A 17,448-nucleotide genomic window follows, 5' to 3' on the forward strand; every position below is an offset into this window, starting at 1 on the left:
GAGGGGTGGTTGGTGCTCATGGAATGGTTGGGAGGAAGGCAGGACCCAGCTCCCAAATCCCTTCCAGAGCAATGCTGAAGAGGTTTTGGAAAACAGGCTCGGCAGAGAACTCCTGCCTAAAACCCTGTGGGGAGATTTTCTTGAAAAGCAGGATGAGTCCCAGAATGGTTTATGGAGAAAAAGACTCCAGCTGGTGGCTCAGGTGGTTCTAGCACTGAAGTCAGGCTCCTTTCAGTGGGAGGTTTGGGGATGTAGCTCTGACTGATGCCATTGACTGCTCAGTGTTTGATGTGGGGCTGTTTCCCAATTAACCAGTGCTGTGTTTTTTCCTTTTTCCCCTTTAACTCCCTCACTGTGTCTGTCTTTGCTCCTTCCTGCACTAAAAGTGGCTGTTCCTCTGTCTCCAAGCTCCTCCTGCTCTTCTGCAGCAGACCAGCTCCTGTCTAGCCATGACCATGCTCTGTAAGTCCCTTCTTTTATTACTGCAGCTCTGTCTGTTCACTGTTTATTGCAACCCTCTGTAAACCCTCCCTTATTTATGGCTTAACACTTGTGGGGTGGAGGCAGCAGCCCCAGGGGAATGGGGGTGTCTGGCAGGGCACTGGGAGTGGCCTCCTGGCTGCAGGGTAATGTGGATAACAGGGATTTTCCCTTTGGGATGGTTGTTCTCACTCCAAGGACCAGGCTGCAGCACTGCAGGGTGTCCTCAGTGGGCAGCACACAGAGAAAAGCAGGATACAGAGAGTGGGTTTGGATATTAGGAAAAATTCTTCCTTGTGAGGGTGGGGAGGCCCTGGATCCCTGGCAGTGTCCAAGACCTGTTTAAAGTTGGTTAAACCTGGCAGCTCAGAGGCTTCCCCGTCCCTCAGAGGTTCCAGGAACAGTCTGGGCTCCTGCCACCATGGGAATGCTCCAGGGCCAGGCACTTCCACACATGCAGCTCCAGCAGAGTGGAATAAGTGTGGGATTGGCTTCCTCCTCAAAATGGTTTTGGAACGAGGGCAGGGGAAAGGAGCAGGGCTCACCCCAGGGCTGAGAAATTCCTGGTGGTGACAGGGACAGCCTCCCTGTGTGGGACCGGGCCTGACAAGTGACAGGGACTGAGAGGACCCAGGGAATGCCCCTCTCCCTTCAGTGCCACACCCCACAGCAGCTGCAGCATCCCCAGGTCCCCATCCCTTCCCCCCCAAATCCTGGGCGCACTGCGCAGCTCCCTCTGAACCTGCATTATCCCAACAGATCTGGGGCAGGCAGGGGCTTCCCTCTCCTTTTCCCTTCAGTGCTTTTGTTTATTCCTCATCGGGCACACAGGTTTCAGCAGTTCCCTTCCAGCAGCAGAGCTCAGGGCAGTTTCTGTTGCCTCCATCTGGAAGTTTCCCCAGGGAGGTTCCCTGGGAGGGCTGGGCACAGGGGAGGCAGAGCTGAGCTCAGGCTGCAATCCGCTCCCTGGAGCTGCTCTGCAGAGCACCCAGCCCTGGGGGAGAGCTGCCACCATCCCTCCCAGGCCTGCAGGAAACAGAGAGTCATGGAATGCTCTGGAAGGGGCCTTAGGACTCCCCTCTTCCACCCCCTGCCATGGGCACCTTCCACCCTCCCAGGTTATTCCAAGCCCTGTCCAGCCTGGCCTGGGACACTCCAGGATTCCTCACATTTTGGGATCTAAGGCTTCACTGAGCACTCCAAGGTCTCCATTGAAGCTGCACTCAGCTGTTATTCCCTCAGTCCTTTGTGCCAGGTGTCTGTGAAATGTCCTCTGTCAGTGTCTCTGTGTGCTCTCACCCCTCTGGAAGCATCCCTGTGTCCATCCCTTTGTTGTGATCCATCTTGGCTGCAATTTTCCCAAAAATCTGCGCTGGAGAGAGGCTGCAGGTGTGCTCTGCTGGGTGTGCTGCTCTCTCTGCTCTCCAGGGGAGTTGTTGCCTCTGTCTGGAACAATCCAAGCTGAGCTGCTGCCAAACCCTGTGACCCTTGGACATAACACCTCTCTCCTGGTTCTGCTGGGCACAGGGAGGAAAATCTTGATTTTCCATCATATCTATGCAAAGTAGTTACAAAACCTTCCCCATCTGGTCTGGTAGGAATTTACACTTCCCTGGTCAAAGTGACAAATACCTCCCTCAAGGTCAGGACAGCAGCAAAATTATTCAGACTCAGGAAGCAGCAAGGAGCAAGGACAAAAAAATCAAAATGCCCTGGGAAAAGGTGCCCTGGGCAGCCCCTTCCATGCTCTGGGCCAACTTTCCCTGGTCTGAAGACAGAACTGGGGTGAGAAAACTGCTTCTTGTTCTTCTGCTCCTCTCTTTGTCCTTGTTTATATCCCCCAGTTGATTTTGTCACAGCTGTTATTGATGAGATCCTCGGTGAGGCTGCACAAAAGTTATTGGAGATTGTGCTGGGGTTTTTTTGAGGCTTAGAAGCACTGAGAGAGAAGTTGTCAGTGCCTGTTGTAGGAGCACAGCTGATTGAAACACCTCAGGCATCAGAAAAAGTGCTTTCAACTTGTAACTCAAACCTTTCCCCACAATGGTCCTTGGAGGCTGCAGGATGTGCCTGGAAGGAGAAGGAAAAGCTCCTTTTTGTCTTTTTCCCTTCATCAACAACCCCTTGGCGTGGTAAGGATGATCCCTGCTGGGAGTTCTGGCTGTAGTGGTACAAGAGATGCCTTGGAAAGAGGCTTCAGCAGCAGAAACCAGGGGCTGCCCAACTTTCCAAAGCATGAATCCTTCAGTTTTGAGGAACAGAACCGATGGAAATTCCCAGCCTGGAACAGGCTCCAGTTGGAAGGGCAGTAAGGATGACCAGTGCTTCACCAGCAGCGTCTCCAGGATGAACTGAGCTGGATTTGGGCACTTTGCTGGGCAGGAGCAGAGGGTGCCTTTTCCCAGCACAAGGAACTCCAGGGCTGGGCAGCAGCTCTGGCTTGGACCCAAAGAGGAGGACAGAAAACTGCCCTGGGGAAATGAGGAAAGAGAGGGAGGCTTTTCCTTTTTTCCAGTTAAACCCAGGGGAAAGGGGAAGCAGGCAGGTGTGGTGTGTGTGTGTGTGCTCTGTGTTCCAAGGGCACATTCCAGCAGCAGACTGCAGCCAGCACCTCTGAAGGCTTCTCCAGACACCTCACTGGGACCTTTTCCTCAAGGTTTCAGGGACCTGAGCGCAAGCTGCTCCTCCATCCTCGTTCCTTCCCCCTGAGGAGCACGAGGAGGAGCAGGGGGGGATGGAGCCTCGCGTGGTGCCGATGGCAGCGCCATTTCCAGAGCTATCAACAGTGTCATTGTCATAGCTCTTGGAATGGTTCTGCCATAAGCACTGGACTGCCAGCTGCCGTGCTCGGGAGGGCCTGGCCCACCTGGAATCTCCCTCTGTTGGGATGGAGCCGGTTCCTGAAGGATGGATGGAAGTTGGCCCTCAGAACTTGAGTCTCCAACCATCACCACGCTTTCCTGACCCACAAATCCTGCAGAGATGGCTGATGCATCCACACCTCCCTGCTTGGGCCAAGAAGGAGCAGAAAATCCATGGAAATGTTGGGAGCAAACCAATCAGGCTCTGCTTGTCTGTCTTTGGGAAGAATTGCACTTCTGCAGTGAGTTTGGGTGCTCAGTGTGCTCATCCTAAGCAGCCCACCCTTGGAAGGTTGTTGTGGAGCTCCTGTGCTGCCCTGCAGTTGTGTTCATGAAGGAATCACAGCTGGAGAGAAGATCCTGTGACAAAGTCATCACAAGTGGAGCTGTCAAGCAGAACAGGAGCACCAGGAGCGCCGGGGTCACAGGACAGGCCCTGCCTTTGCTGCCTTTGTCCTTGCTCCAAGAGTTGCCCTGCAGGGTTCTGTGTTTTGCAGAGTTCTGTGTTTTGCCATGCCAGGTTCTTTTGGGCAGAGGAGAGGAGGAGGCTCAGCAGCTCCAGGCCCTGCTGGGCACAGAAATCAGCTTGGCTGTGCCAGGGTCCCAGGAAGTGCTGGGGAAGGGAATTCCCACCGAGCCCTGGCAAACAGGGGGACCATTCCCTGCTGGAATTCCCATTCCATGGCAGCTGATCCCTTCTGGGGGCTGGCTCAGGCTGTGGCTGTGCAGAGAGGGGCCAGGGCACACAGGGTAAAGCTTTTGGAACAGGAACCAGCTGTAAAGTCTTGAGCAATCCCAGATCTCCCTGTCTCCCATGAGTCTGATTCCTGCTCCAGAAGATCCCACAGGGATCTGAGAGCCCCAGCAAGGGTAAATGTGTCTCTGGCTCAAGGTGTGCAGTATCAGGGGTGGATTCTGGTCACTGAAGAGTCCAGGCATTTGTGACAAACCCACAGTTTACCTGGCCAACCCTCTGGAGACATTCTAAGAGCTAATTAATTCTTTCAGCTTCTGGATTAAACTCTTGTGCAAAACATCCCATCAAACAGAGACCATTATATGGTGTGTTAGTGTAATTAAATAAAGAGAGAACTGAGCTCCAGAGATGCCCACAACACTTAATTAAGATTAATTAAGCAACATGAATTACAGCTGGAGAGGATGAAAGGGAGCAATTCAGAACTGGCTTAGCAAAGGGGTGGGATGCTGGGTTCATAAATTGTTTTTCAGAAGCCAAGTTGATTCCAAGGGGTTGGGTTTAGCCCTAGAGCAGCCCCAATCTCATGGCCAAACACAGGGATCCCTGTGCAGCTGGAGCAGTGAAGGCCTGGATTTCTGGAGGCTCTGTAGCACAGATAAAGCTCTGCCAAAATAAACACAAATTTCCTTCCCTTCCTCTCTGAGGCAGCAGCGTGATCTCTATTCCTTGGAATCAGAGAATCCCAGAATGGTTTGGATTGAAAGGGACCTTAAACCTCATACACTTCCAACCCCAAAACACCTCCCAGTGTCCAGCCTGGCCTTGGGCACTCCAGGGATCCAGGGGCAGCCTCAGCTGCTCTGGGCACCCTCACAAGGAATTCCCCCCCAATATCGAGCCTAAACCTAAAATGGTTTGAAGCCATTTGCTAAATTATTGGGCAAAGCACATCTTTGGTTGCCTCAACATAACACAAAGAATTGTGCTACAAAATTGGGTTTATTTTGTGAGACCAGTTATGGCTGTAGGAGAGCCCAAACTTTAGTCAGTTACACTGGAAACTTGATGGGTGAAAAGCAATTTTCTGTTCCATTTACCACATGTATCACTGCTTTGCTTTTCCTCAGGAAGGAGCAGACATAAATCTGAGCAGATTTTATTTACCAAAGCAGGGACTAGGGCAGAGATTTATGGACTGTGTCATTTCCTCTGGAGCAGAAAATAGACAGGCCCAGGGGCAGCCAAGGGATGGCACAACCTTCAGAAGTTTGAACTTATTTGTTTGCTCTGCACAGCAAATTTGGTGGCAGTGTATGAAGAATTGGACAGGTGGGGTCTCACAGGTGAAAGACACTCAGATCTGCAGAAGGAGCAGAAGAAAGCACAAAATATCAGAAATAACCTGGTGTAAGCAGCAGGGATGTGGAAATAAAGGGTTTACACACACAGGTGTTTTGATGGCCTTGGTTGCCTCCTGCTGTGCTCAAAATCAATTCATTGAGCAGTGGAACTCTTCATGTCATGTGCCAATCTGCAGGGAGTTTCTCTAAGGAATGGTCTCCAGAGGAGCTCCTGAGAGCTGGTTTTACTCTGAGCAAAAGAAAACCCCAAACCCATCAGAGAATAAATAAATATCTGCTTGTTTATGGTCCCTTGTTTTTTGTGTTCCCCTCATCGTCCCCACAAAGCAAGCTGTGCCTCATATTCAGATTTCTGCGCCTCCTTGCCCTGGACAGGGCACATTCAAATGTTGAATTTTCTTTTGAGCACCTTCAGGAGGTTTGAGGCTCTGCTCTTTAGGATGCTCAGAGGAAAAAGAAAAAAGGTTTTCCTCAGGTTTTTGTTCCAGAGAGTTCAGAGGGTCCCTGAAATCCCAGAGGGAGCAGGGCCTGGCCCCACTGCACAGATCCTCATGGGATTAATTTGAATAAAACCCCAGGAGCAGCTCCTGGAGAGACTGAGGTGGGATAACAGCAGCAGCACAGGAGCTTTGGGGACAGGGTGACAGAAACTGGGGCCTCAGCAGCCTCTGAATCACAGCAAGATGAGGCAGCAGCTCCTGTCCCCCTCCGGCAGAGGATCTGACCCTGCTGGGAGAGAGCTCTTGGCAGGGAAGGGGATGAGCCAGGGCAGCATCATCCTTCCTGAGGAACAGGGGAAGGAACACAGCCCAGGCAAGCTGTGCTCCTTGGCTGGGAACCTGCACAGCCTGAAACCGGAGAAACTGCCCAGGGAAGGAGCCAGGGAATTCATTGGGAGCCTGAAATCCCAGCCTGCACTCAAAACCAAGGCTGTGCAGGGAGGATCTGGAGATTTTATTCAAATTCAGCACCCACTGCCAATGTCCCCATCTGTGGTGTGACATTTAATCCTGATAAAAGGCTCACAGAGGATGAGGAGTGGGGAGCACAGCTCACAATTAATTAATATTGTTCACAAGCTCAGGGATGAAGCTGTACCAATTCACACCCAGTGGGTTGTAAGGGAGAAAGTCCAAAGCCAGGAATGTGCTACTTTAATCACATCATAGAATTTTTAATTGGAAAATCTGGATACAGAAGGAAAGGGGAGAAGAAACTCCCACTGAACACAACACAGTGGAACCTGGTGTTTGCTCTCTCAGCAGGATGGAGACCTGAGGAAAGGCAGCCAAATAAACTTCAATTAAAGTTGGCATAAGATTGATACATAAGATTTACTGAGCTTAACCTACAACAGGTCCTAGTCGAGAAGTTAAAGGCATCACAAGGTTATTTATTATTAATTTTAAATTGGTTTTTTTTTCCTTATTAAATTTAACAGGTTTTAATTGACTATTATTTAACTGGTATTTTGTTATTTAATTTTTATGTCATTACTCCATTACAAGAAAATCTAATTTTCAGCCCTTAAATCAAATACCTTAAGGTAAGCACAGCTTCCCAGCACCACCTTGGGGCTGTACAGAAGTTCCCAGGACACAAAACTGTGGATCTGGCAGGACAAAAGGCAGGGAGGGCTGGGTGAGCCATTCCCTGGGGAGCAGAACTCTCCCCTCAGCCTGGAGGGTGGGAGGGAGACCCAGCTGCTCTGGGGGAGTTGGTGCCATTTGCTCCTGAGCAGCCCAAAGCAGTGGCAGGAACAATGTGCACATGGCAGCCTTTTGTTATCAAACACATGATGCTGGGCACAAAATCTGCTTCTGACACCTAAAAAAAGCTCTGCTGTTCACACACAAAGTAGGGAAGGAGGGGGAATTGTTTGCCAGATTTCAACGAGCTGTAATTCCATTTTCCACTGGGTATTTCAGTGAGGAAAAGCCACCAATTCCCAGAGGGAGAGGGTTGGTAAATACTGAAAGGGAGGTTTGGATCCCCATCCCTGGAGGTGGCACTCAGAGCTCTGGGCTGGGGACAGGGTGGGGACAGGGCACAGCTGGGACTGGATGGGCTGGGAGGGCTTTTCCAGCCTGAGATTCTGAGATTTTCCCACTGTGGCACATTTAAAACCTGACAAACTCCACTGAACAGCTCCAGGTTTTGCCACTGTTCCACTCCACAGCTTTAACAAATGTCGGTTTTTTGCCAGCAGATAAAAGATGTAATTATGCCAGTGGTGAAACCTCCATTTAAAAAAAAATACATCTTTCTCTTCCATTTGAATATTATTAATTGATCCTGCTTGTTTTTCATTAATTGAAACACTTAAACCCAGCAGCTCCCATCTGGGAGCTGCTCCTAATGGGCTGCTCTGTGCTTCTGCTGTGTCTGAGCACTTCCAAGTGCCCTCCTCATTATCAGATTGGGGCTCTTATGGCTGTTGCATTAATTATGGTGCAAAAACGAACTGGAGGCCAAAATCTGGAGCTAATTAGTGCCTGTAATGGAGTGCCAAGCTTAACATTAACGAGAGAGAAATGGAAATAGGGAGTTAATGGGAGAAAAAGGGGAAAGGGCTCCTCTTCCCCACATCCCCTGCCTCTCTCATTTGTTTACTTGTTTACCCTGGTTTATAATTAGCAAATGCATTTCACTCACTGCAAACAAGGAGCTCCTCGTTGATTCTGAAATTTGCTTCATTTCTGTCCTTTGGTGCCCAAATTGCTGCTTCTGTTGTGGAAACATCAACTCCTGCAACATTAAAATGGCACAAATCGAAAGCAGAAGAGCTCAGCAGCTCTGGGCCATCCCCACCTCGTGGTTTCTGTCTGGATCCCTTGGTTTCCATCCCCAATTCCTCCTCATAATACCCAAATTCCAGAGGTTTCAGATGAAGTTGAGCAAAACGTCCTGCAGTGGAAAATAGGGAAAATTATAAACATTATCCAGGTGGAGCAGCTGAAAGCAGGAGAGTGGGAAAAGGGGAAAATTATCAAATTCAGCAGTTGTGGTGAGGGGGATTGGAAAGGACCACAGAGAAATTCATTAATAGAGCCTGGCAATAAAGAGGATAAAAAAGAAAGATGGAAATGAGCACCTGCAGTCCCAGGGAAACAAAATTTGGGTGAAATTCAGCAGGAGAAAACCAAAAGGAAACCAGATGCTGAAGGGTTTGGACATTTTATTTCAAGATCCTATTTCAGGTTATTATTTGCCTGCACTTCTAAACATCCTCCTTGAAAAGGATCCACAGCTCCTGCAAACACAAAAATAAATGGACTGGAGGGAGTTTAGTCTTGGTTTGCCAGAAAAAAGAGAGATGATGGAACAATAGGGGGAAAAAAGAGAGACACAAACATATTGGGAGATGCTCTCTTTGTTTCCTGAGACAAAAAAAAAAAATCTCCTCTTTATCTTCTTCTTCTTTTCTTTTTATGCTCCTCTTATTCAAGAGAAATAAGTATTGACTTACTCGAGAACTGCTAATTTTAAATCTGGATTTCTGCAGAAATCCTACAAAGTGCACTGGAAGCTGGGTGGTGTGGGCTGGAGACAGATGTTTTATAAAACCTCTGCCTGATATTTAGCAAAGAATGACGAGGGCTGAGTTCAGCTCCCAAGGTCGGAACAGCATTATTTGATTTAAAGATAATTAAGAGATTCAGCTTAACTGCTCAGGAGTGGGAAAATAAACACTTGTCATGAGACAGAGAGAGATTTGTGTTTAGATTTGACTACAAAGGACTCTAAAATCAACATTGCTGTCAGAGCCATGTAAATAATTCAGCAATTCCAACGTTTTCCCAAGATCTGAGTTTTCACATTGGGCTGTAATGGGATAATTCAATTTATTCTTACCCCGCTCTAATGATTTTATGCTGATGGCCAAGTGCAGAACTTCACTGCAGGGATGGGAGCAGGATAAATTCAGCCCAAAGGTTACAGAGTTACTGGGAAGCTTTTGATTTTCTGGAGTTTGTGAACCTGGGAATGCTGAGAGAGGGAAAATTCTGCTCTCATTTGTGGAAGTCTCCTATGCAGCTGCATTAAAAGCAAATGTTTTGTGAAATTCCATTTAATTTGGCCTCTGTGGATTCATTTTTTCAGCAGAAGAGGCAAATGGAGCAATGCAGTTTGTTCCCAGTTCATTCTGACATTTGGTGGAGTTCAGATTTGGGGGTTTTGCTCTTTCAAAGTGGAAAAATGTCACAGATTAAAATAGGGAATTCCAGAGATTCTTGGATTTTGTGTCACACTTTTCTCAGTTCTCTGTTTCCCAGCATCTCCCAATTTTCCAAAAATATCAGAAGTCCCTTTCCAGCAGACAGCAGCAGGGGACATTCCTGATGTCCTGGAGAACACGCTCAGATTTTGTTCCTGGCCCACTGCAGCTCCAGCTGTGGGATCTTTCCTGGTGCTTCCAGCCTGGGGAATTCCTGGTGCCACCCAGACCCATCCTGCCCTTCCAGGGCTTGGCTCCTGGGGCTTTGTGGCTGCCATAAAACACAGAAATAAAAAAAAAAACCAACAAAAAACCTCTTTTCCACCCATTCCTGACACAGGAATGGAGCAGAGCAGAGCCAGCACAGGCTGGGATAAAGCACAAAAATCATCTGAAGCTGCACTCTTCCCCTCACTTTTAGAGTGGTTTATGAATTCTGTTGTTTTCTAATTCAGAATTTATAATTCTGGAAGTGAGCAGATGGTGCAAGGCTGATTTCAGGGATGTGTTCATTGAAATAACCTCTGCCAAGTGATTGTTCACCACAATCCCCACTGCAGATCAATCATTTGTTCTTGCTCTTGGAAGTCCCTCTGGAAGCAGCAGAGCTTTGAGGAATGGACACAATCTGGAGGGTGAAGTTCCAGCAGTGGTGCTGCAAATATTCCAGAGGAAAATCACTTTGGCAGAGAAAGGAAAATGCAGGGAAAGATAAATTGTGGAGCAACACACTTGTCAAATCTTGGAAAAGTTTCAATCCTTCATTCAGCTTGGAAGCTCAGTTCCATTTAAAATGTGGCTCCAGCCAACTTTTACCTCAAAACTTCTTCTACCTTCCACTATTTCAGGTGGTGGAGGAGAAAAATGGTAAAAAAATAAATTATTGAGAGCAGGATTCTGCTCAAGCCAAATGCAAATCTTCCCAGCTTATCCATTTTACATAATTTCATCCTGTTTTCCTCTGGTCCCAGCAAATCTTTCCTGGGTGCTCCTGCAAATAACAAAAGGTTTGTGATACAGTGGGAGCCATCGTCCCCTGCTTGCCTTTTCCTTGGAGATCTGTTCCAGGTGGGATGGTGGCTGCTCCTGGGGGAGTTTCTGCTTGTAGATGAAGGAAGAAAAGTGTTTGGAAGTGTTTCATTTGGAGCTGGGCTTCAGCAACTGGAAAAGGAGAAAATGAAGACACAGGCAGTGAATGTTCACTCCCAAAATTGCCAATATCACAGTGGGGAGATCAGTCCCCTGATAAAAGCAGAAAAGGGCATTGAACATCAATTGGAGTCTGCTCTTTTCTGCTTTTTTCTTCTTTGTTTTATCTCACAAGGAGTTGAAGACTTGCTCCAGATCAGAAAGGGGGAAAATATCTGAAAGTGGAGAAGTTTGGAGAATGAGAAAAGCAAAAAAGTGAACAGCTCAGAACAGCAGCAGGTCCCTGGAGGGGCAGGGCCTTCCCACTGTTGGGATTTATTGTTTTTTAATTTATTTATTGGGGGGTGCACAAAACCCATCAAGGAGCCCATCAGGGCAGGAAAAGAGCACAATTAATTTGCTGCAGATAATTTACTTAATGCATTTAACCCTTTTAATGTTCTTTTTTCCCTGCACACATATTCCAGCTCCCTCAGATGTATTTTTTTCTCACACCTACCTGGCTGCTTTCTCTGGAAGCCTTCAGCCCACACAGGGAGGGTTCCAGTGCTGCTTCCCCCTTGCATTGTAGGATAAATCCCTGGCTGAGGCACACCGGGTGTGTTCCTGCGGGGGGAGCAGCTGAATTTTGGGTGCAGATGAGAACTTCTCTGAAACTTGCTGCCCACAGGTACCAAGAGCTGAGAAATGAGGTGTATTTTCAGAGGGAGATCAGTGAAGGTGCAGGGAAAGAGAGAGAACAAAAACTTTGTGTGACAACAAAAGCAGGGCTGTAAAATCCCAGCTTTTATCCAGCACTAAATCAGTGCCCTACAACTGGCAGGGGGCTCTGAATTTACATTTGAAGGGAAAGGCTGCAGGGTATGGAAAACCCCACGGAACACAAAGGCCTGGCAGCAGAGGACTCCCTTAACAGACTCCTGGAGATGTTGGGGATATTTTAGGAACGATGTGCTGGTACCTGAGCAAGCCATGAGCCAGGGATGCTCTTTCCTCCTGTCCTAGCAGTCCTCTTTCCCCACAGGGTAAACAGCTGGAAGTGTTGAACTCACTGCCAGAGGCTTCAGACAGACACTTTGTACCACACGACATCCTGGGACACCTTAAGGACTCCTCTTTAGCTTAATGAACCTCTAACAATCAGCACCACCTGCTCTTGCTGCCCTTGCTCCACTCTGGGATGGCCGCAGGACACGGAGGAAGGTTTGGATCCTTGGGTGTCGCAGTCCTTGTCCATTGGGATCCTTGAGTGTCCCAGTCCTTGTCCAGATGGATCCTTGGGTGTCCCAGTCCTTGTCCAGATGGATCCTTGGGTGTCCCAGTCCTTGTCCAGATGGATCCTTGGATATCCCAGTCCTTGTCCATTGGGATCCTTGGGTGTCCCAGTCCTTGTCCATTGGGATCCTTGGGTGTCCCAGTCCCTGACCAGATGATTCCTTGGATATCCCAGTCCTTGTCCATTGGGATCCTTGGGTGTGCCAGTCCTTGTCCAGATGGAACCTTGGGTGTGCCAGTCCCTGTCCCTCAGGATCCTTGGGTGTCCTAGTCCTTGTCCATTGGGATCCTTGGGTGTCTCAGTCCTTGTCCGTTGGGATCCTTGGGTGTCCCAGTCCTTATCTGTCTGGATCCTTGGATATCCCAGTTCCTGTCCATTGGGATCCTTGGGTGTCCCAGTCCTTGTCCAGATGGATCCTTGGATTTCCCAGTCCCTGTCTGTCTGGATCCCTGGATATCCCAGTCCCTGTCCATTGGGATATCTGGATATCCCAGTCCCTGTCTGGATCCCTGGATATCCCAGTCCTTGTCCAGATGGATCCTTGGATTTCCCAGTCCCTGTCTGGAACCTTGGATATCCCAGTCCCTGTTCATTGGGATCCCTGGATATCCCAGTCCCTGTCCATTGGGATCCCAGGATATCCCAGTCCCTGTCCATTGGGATCCCTGGATATCCCAGTCCCTGTCTGGATCCCTGGATATCCCAGTCCCTGTCCAGATGGATCCATGGATTTCCCAGTCCCTGTCTGTCTGGAACCTTGGATATCCCAGTCCCTGTCCATTGGGATCCCAGGATGTCCCAGTCCCTGTCCATGGTGCTGAGCTGCCCCAGGTGTCCGGGCTCTGTCCGTGTCCTGTCTGTGGCAGAGCCTTTGGCATTCCCGAGGTGTCCCGGCTGGATTGTGTCCCACAGTGTCCCTGTCTGACCTGGTCCCTCAGTTCCAGCTCTGTTTTCTCTCCGTGGCTGTCTCGTTGGAGTCTGTTCAGTGTGAGGTGTAAAATGTCTCTGCTTGTTTCTGCCATCCAGTCTGGGACTTGTTGGGAGCACATTTTAAAAATTCCTGGTCCTTGTTTGAAGTGCTGGAGTTGAGTTCCAAGGGATGTTGGAGGGAAACACCTGCACGTTCAGTGCCCTGGCCATGGTGGGAGCCAGCATCCAGCTGGGAATTCCTGCAGGAGCATCCTCAGCCCACACCCAGGCAGTGCAGCTCACCTCAGACACCTGAAACCCAACAGCTTCTTGGTTTTCAGAGATTGCTTTGACTGCTCCACACTGAAGATTTCATTCCCAAAGCAGGGATTCACACTTTTTAATGTGGGATTTGGATATTTGGAAGAATCACTCTCTTAAATACACTTTGGGGTTTGTTGATCTCATTTTCCATCAGTTTGGCCTCTGAGCTGGCACTGACCAAGGTTTGTGTTCCCCTGCCAGGTACAAGGTTTTACACAACGGACACCACCAGGAACAAGAGAAGCTTCCCATCCACCCCGACCCTGAATCCCAAGAGTCCTGTTTCTAGTCCTGGCCCAGAGGAGGAGGAACAGAGGCCTTTTAGGATATCCCAAGGATTCACAGACAGCAGCACTTGAAAATCCATCCATCTGCATTGTCCTGGTGCCTCCTGCAGTGAATTCCCAGGAACGTCCAGCTGTGGGAGCTGGGTGGGAGCACGGGGAGGGTCAGGACTGCTGTCCCTGTCCCTGTCCCTGCAGGAGCAGCTGGAGCTGTGCCAGAGCCCTGCTCCAGGAGTGAGGCATTCCTGGCAAAGCCAGGACCAAAACAGCTCCAAACCAGCCTGTGCAGGGACTCCTGCTGCTCCTTTCCTTCCCAGCTGCTCCTTTCCTTCCCAGCTGCTCCTTTCCTTTCCAGCTGCCCCCTGCTCACCCACCCCACCCTGGGGGTCACAGCTGTGGGGTGGCACCGAGCTGCCCCGTCCCATTGGCTCTGCCTGGAGCCTGGGCACTGCCAGGGGAGGAGCAGCCCCACGTTTTCTCCAGGAGAACAAGAGGAAACGTTTGCCGCCCTTTGGTTCCAGCCCCAGCTGCTGCTCCCCGACCCTGCAGAGCTCTGCAATGCCCTGCTGGTGTTTCCTGGCCAGGGAGGACCCCAGGGTGTGCAGGAGCTGATCAGGGCCAGCCCAGCTCAGAGCCATGGCCCTGCTCTGCCATTCCCAGAGGATGGGACGTGCCCTGGAGCCCAGAGCTGTCCCCACCCCTCCCCTGAGCAAACTTTGGGCATTCTGAGGCAGCAGAGGCTTGGCCAGGAGCCAGAGCCAATGGATCACTAAGTGCCATCTTGGAAAACAAACCACCTAAACCCTTTTCTAGTTACATTTGGAAGAGAGACTTCTACTTACCTTTGCCACCTTTATTTTTCTATTTGTTGCTGGTCTCTTCCAGTCGAGGCAAGAAGTTTTCCAGACTTTCCAGTCTCACATTTGCCAAGATCTCAGTCCTCAGCTGCTTCCTGCATGTTGGTGTTGCCACGTTCCTCGTGGGCTGCTTCCCCCTTTGCATGGAAAGGGTGGGCAAGGCTCTGAACTCCACAAATTTTGAAAAAAGGATTTTCATGCAGGATCAAGACCACGAGCCTCAACCCTTTTTAGGTGAAGATCTACCCCAAGATGCCACCCTGAGCCTAGAAAATACAATTGTACTTTGTCATATCGTGGAACCATGTACAGATATTTTTAATGTACAAAGAAAAGCTGACATTATTTATTATTTTTTATCAGGAACATGTGGTTTTTTCATTAAAAGCTTCTAGACCAAGGAGCTTAACATTCAATGTATTATTATTTAGTAATATTTCTGTTGCTATGTGACAGGTATTTACTGCAAACAGACAAATCCCGCTCGGAACAAACAAAAATGTTGCTCAGTAGGAGAAATGTTGTGCATGAGAAGAGCAAGTGGCTTCCTGGCCATGGTGTCTGACTTCTTTAAATACTTCTTCCACAGCAAAGTCCCTGATAAAGCTTCACACCCTTTTCCTGTAGGACTCAGAAGGACACTGGGCAGAGAGAGCCCAGCTGGAATGCTGAGGTAGAAAATTGCTGGCTGCTGGAAAGACACCAATTACCTGTGCTTGTGGTGGAAGGTGCTCCTGGTTCATCTCTGGGACCTGGCTGGCAGTGACCTGTTTTCACAGGGTTTTATTTCCAAAAAAAATTCATTTAACTTTACTCTTGACACCAGAACTGTGGAGAGAAAAAAGCCATTATTGAAAATTTGGAAAAAAAACCATCCAGGGCTGCTTCAGTGCTGTGATCCTCCCCTCTGTGGAAATGCCCACAGGGGTTTGTTGGGCTTTGGGCACACGAGGCTGCAGAACAGTTCGGCTTGGTTTCACCTCCAGTGTCAAATTTCTCAAAGAAATCCTGAAAAAAGCTTTTCTCTGTCCCCATTGAAGGGCATCAGATCTTGGTGTGAGATTTCCTGGAGTGAGATGGAACCAGCAGCACAGGGAGGCGTTCTTTGGTTCTGCTTTGTCCTTCAGGTGTTGTTTTCTCCTTTATTTTTACGTGCATTAGGAAAAGATCTCTTTTTAATTTAAAATAACCTCCCAGTTTCCCCAGGGGCAACATTCCCAAGGCTCTGTCAAAGGGAGCAGTGGCTCAGCAGCCAAAATGGTCAAAGGCTCTCACTGGGAGAAGCAGCCCTTCCCACTGGATGAAATTCCAAACACCAAATGCCCATGTCCTGGATGGACACCAGGACACCTCTAATCCCTCCCTGGGCTCAGCAACCCTGTCAGGACCCAGCCGGCAGCTCCTGCTCCCTCAGCCAATAATCCCAGCACAGCTTCTGTGACCCAGCAGTGCCATCAGCAGTGGAGAATTCCCCTGGAAAAGGAGGGGTCTCATGGAAAGCCCCACTCTGCATTCCCCTGGCTGCTCCTGTGGCCTCCCAGTTCAGCTTTGCCCATCGTGGCTGGTGGTGCCAGTCCTTGCCTGTGCTCAGTGGCTGTGCTGCAGTGGCTGTTCCTACAAATAAAAATTCCTCTCTGGACATGGCCGTGAACTCCAGCTTGGGCTCGTTTCTGGTGCTGCTGGCACTCCAGGCTGGGAGCAGGTGCCACCTCCCAGCTGCCCCAAAGGAGGCTCCAGGGGCAGGAGCAGGGAGGGGAATCTGCCCCTCTTTGCTTTTCCTACAGCTCCTGCCAGGAGGGCACAGCCGGGGGGGCCGGGCTGTGCTCCAGGGGACAGGGACAGGAGCAGAGGGAACGGCCTCAGGCTGGGCCAGGGCAGCCTCAGGGTGGGCACAGCAGGAATTTCCCCATGGAAAGGGGGCTCAGGGCAGGCTCAGGGTGGGCACTGCAGGAATTTCCCCATGGAAAGGGGGCTCAGGGCAGGCTCAGGGTGGGCACAGCAGGAATTTCCCCATGGAAAGGGGGCTCAGGCACTGGAACTGCCCAGGGAGCTGTGCAGAGCCACAAGGGCCCCCCTGAGCCTCCTTCTCTCCAGGCTGAGCCCCTTCCCAGCTCCCTCAGCCCCTCCTGGGGCTCCAGACCCTTCCCAGCTCCTTTCCCTTCCCTGGGCACGCTCCAGCCCCTGCAGGTCCCTCCTGCCTGAGGGCCCAGAACTGGACCCAGAACTGGACCCCCTTGGAGGTCCCTCAGCAGGGCCAGCACAGGGGACAGGCCCTGCCCTGCTCCTGACTGTCCCCCTGCTCACAGGAATTTGTTCATTCCCAACTGGGATTTATTTGCAGTCCAGGAGCCCCCACCTTGTCCTGGTCCCTTACCTGGAGGGTTCCCAGGTCCCTGTGGAGCTGCTGATGGGATCAGAGCCATCCAAAGGGATTCATGTGAGAAATGAAAGCCGAGGGTCCCCTGGATGTGGAGCAGTGAATCCCCTGCTCCAGAGACACTTTTTTTGGCAAACTCTGCTCCTCCAGGGATGTCTGTTCCACCAAAGGACACTTCAGGGAGGATGGACGTTGGGAATGTGTCACTGAAACCTGTAGAGCTGACAGGTAAACAATGCTCACCTTGCCTCTGACTCAAAATGGCTTTGATTTTACCTCATCTGCTCCTCCTGTCCCCTGCTGGGCTCCAGAGCAATCAGCAATGCTGTACTGGCTGCATAAATGCTGCTTTTGCATTTCCAAATACTCTCAGTTCAGGGATTACTGCAGATATCTTCAGCCTAGAGCTCATCTCACCCAAGATCGTGGCTTTAGGGTGGAGTTCACTCCCAGCTGGCCCTGCTCAGCAAGAGGAGGGAGAATCTGAAGGTATTTAAGGCACTTCTTTGTGTCAGCCTGACTTAATAACGTGCCCAGAACCAACCAACGGGGCCCAGATCGTGTCCAGCTCATTCCCAGCACAGATGAAAAGCAGGGAGCAGCTCCAGCCAGGAGCTGCTTTAGGAGCAGGCAGCCCACACAGGCACTGAG

The 17,448-nt window shown here is 50.1% G+C and overlaps 1 protein-coding gene across 4 annotated transcripts in view; it reads left to right on the forward strand.

Moving 5' to 3' along the window:
* HTR4 (5-hydroxytryptamine receptor 4) overlaps positions 1–14,821 on the forward strand; it is a 66,187-nt gene extending 51,366 nt beyond the window's left edge. For 2 of the 4 annotated variants that reach the window (XM_036391636.2, XM_036391638.2), the window contains exon 7: positions 13,481–14,821. In XM_036391636.2, the coding sequence (XP_036247529.1) occupies positions 13,481–13,568 (88 nt within the window). In that variant the 3' untranslated portion in view covers positions 13,569–14,821. Of the gene's footprint in view, positions 1–386; positions 463–11,794; positions 11,974–13,480 lie in introns of all 4 variants that reach the window. The other 2 variants (XR_004981114.2, XM_036391639.1) reach the window with 2 other exon arrangements.
* The last annotated feature ends 2,627 nt before the right edge of the window (positions 14,822–17,448 follow it).

The sequence above is a fragment of the Molothrus ater genome, chromosome 15, assembly GCF_012460135.2.
Source record: "Molothrus ater isolate BHLD 08-10-18 breed brown headed cowbird chromosome 15, BPBGC_Mater_1.1, whole genome shotgun sequence".
NCBI classification, from domain to species: Eukaryota; Metazoa; Chordata; class Aves; order Passeriformes; family Icteridae; genus Molothrus; species Molothrus ater.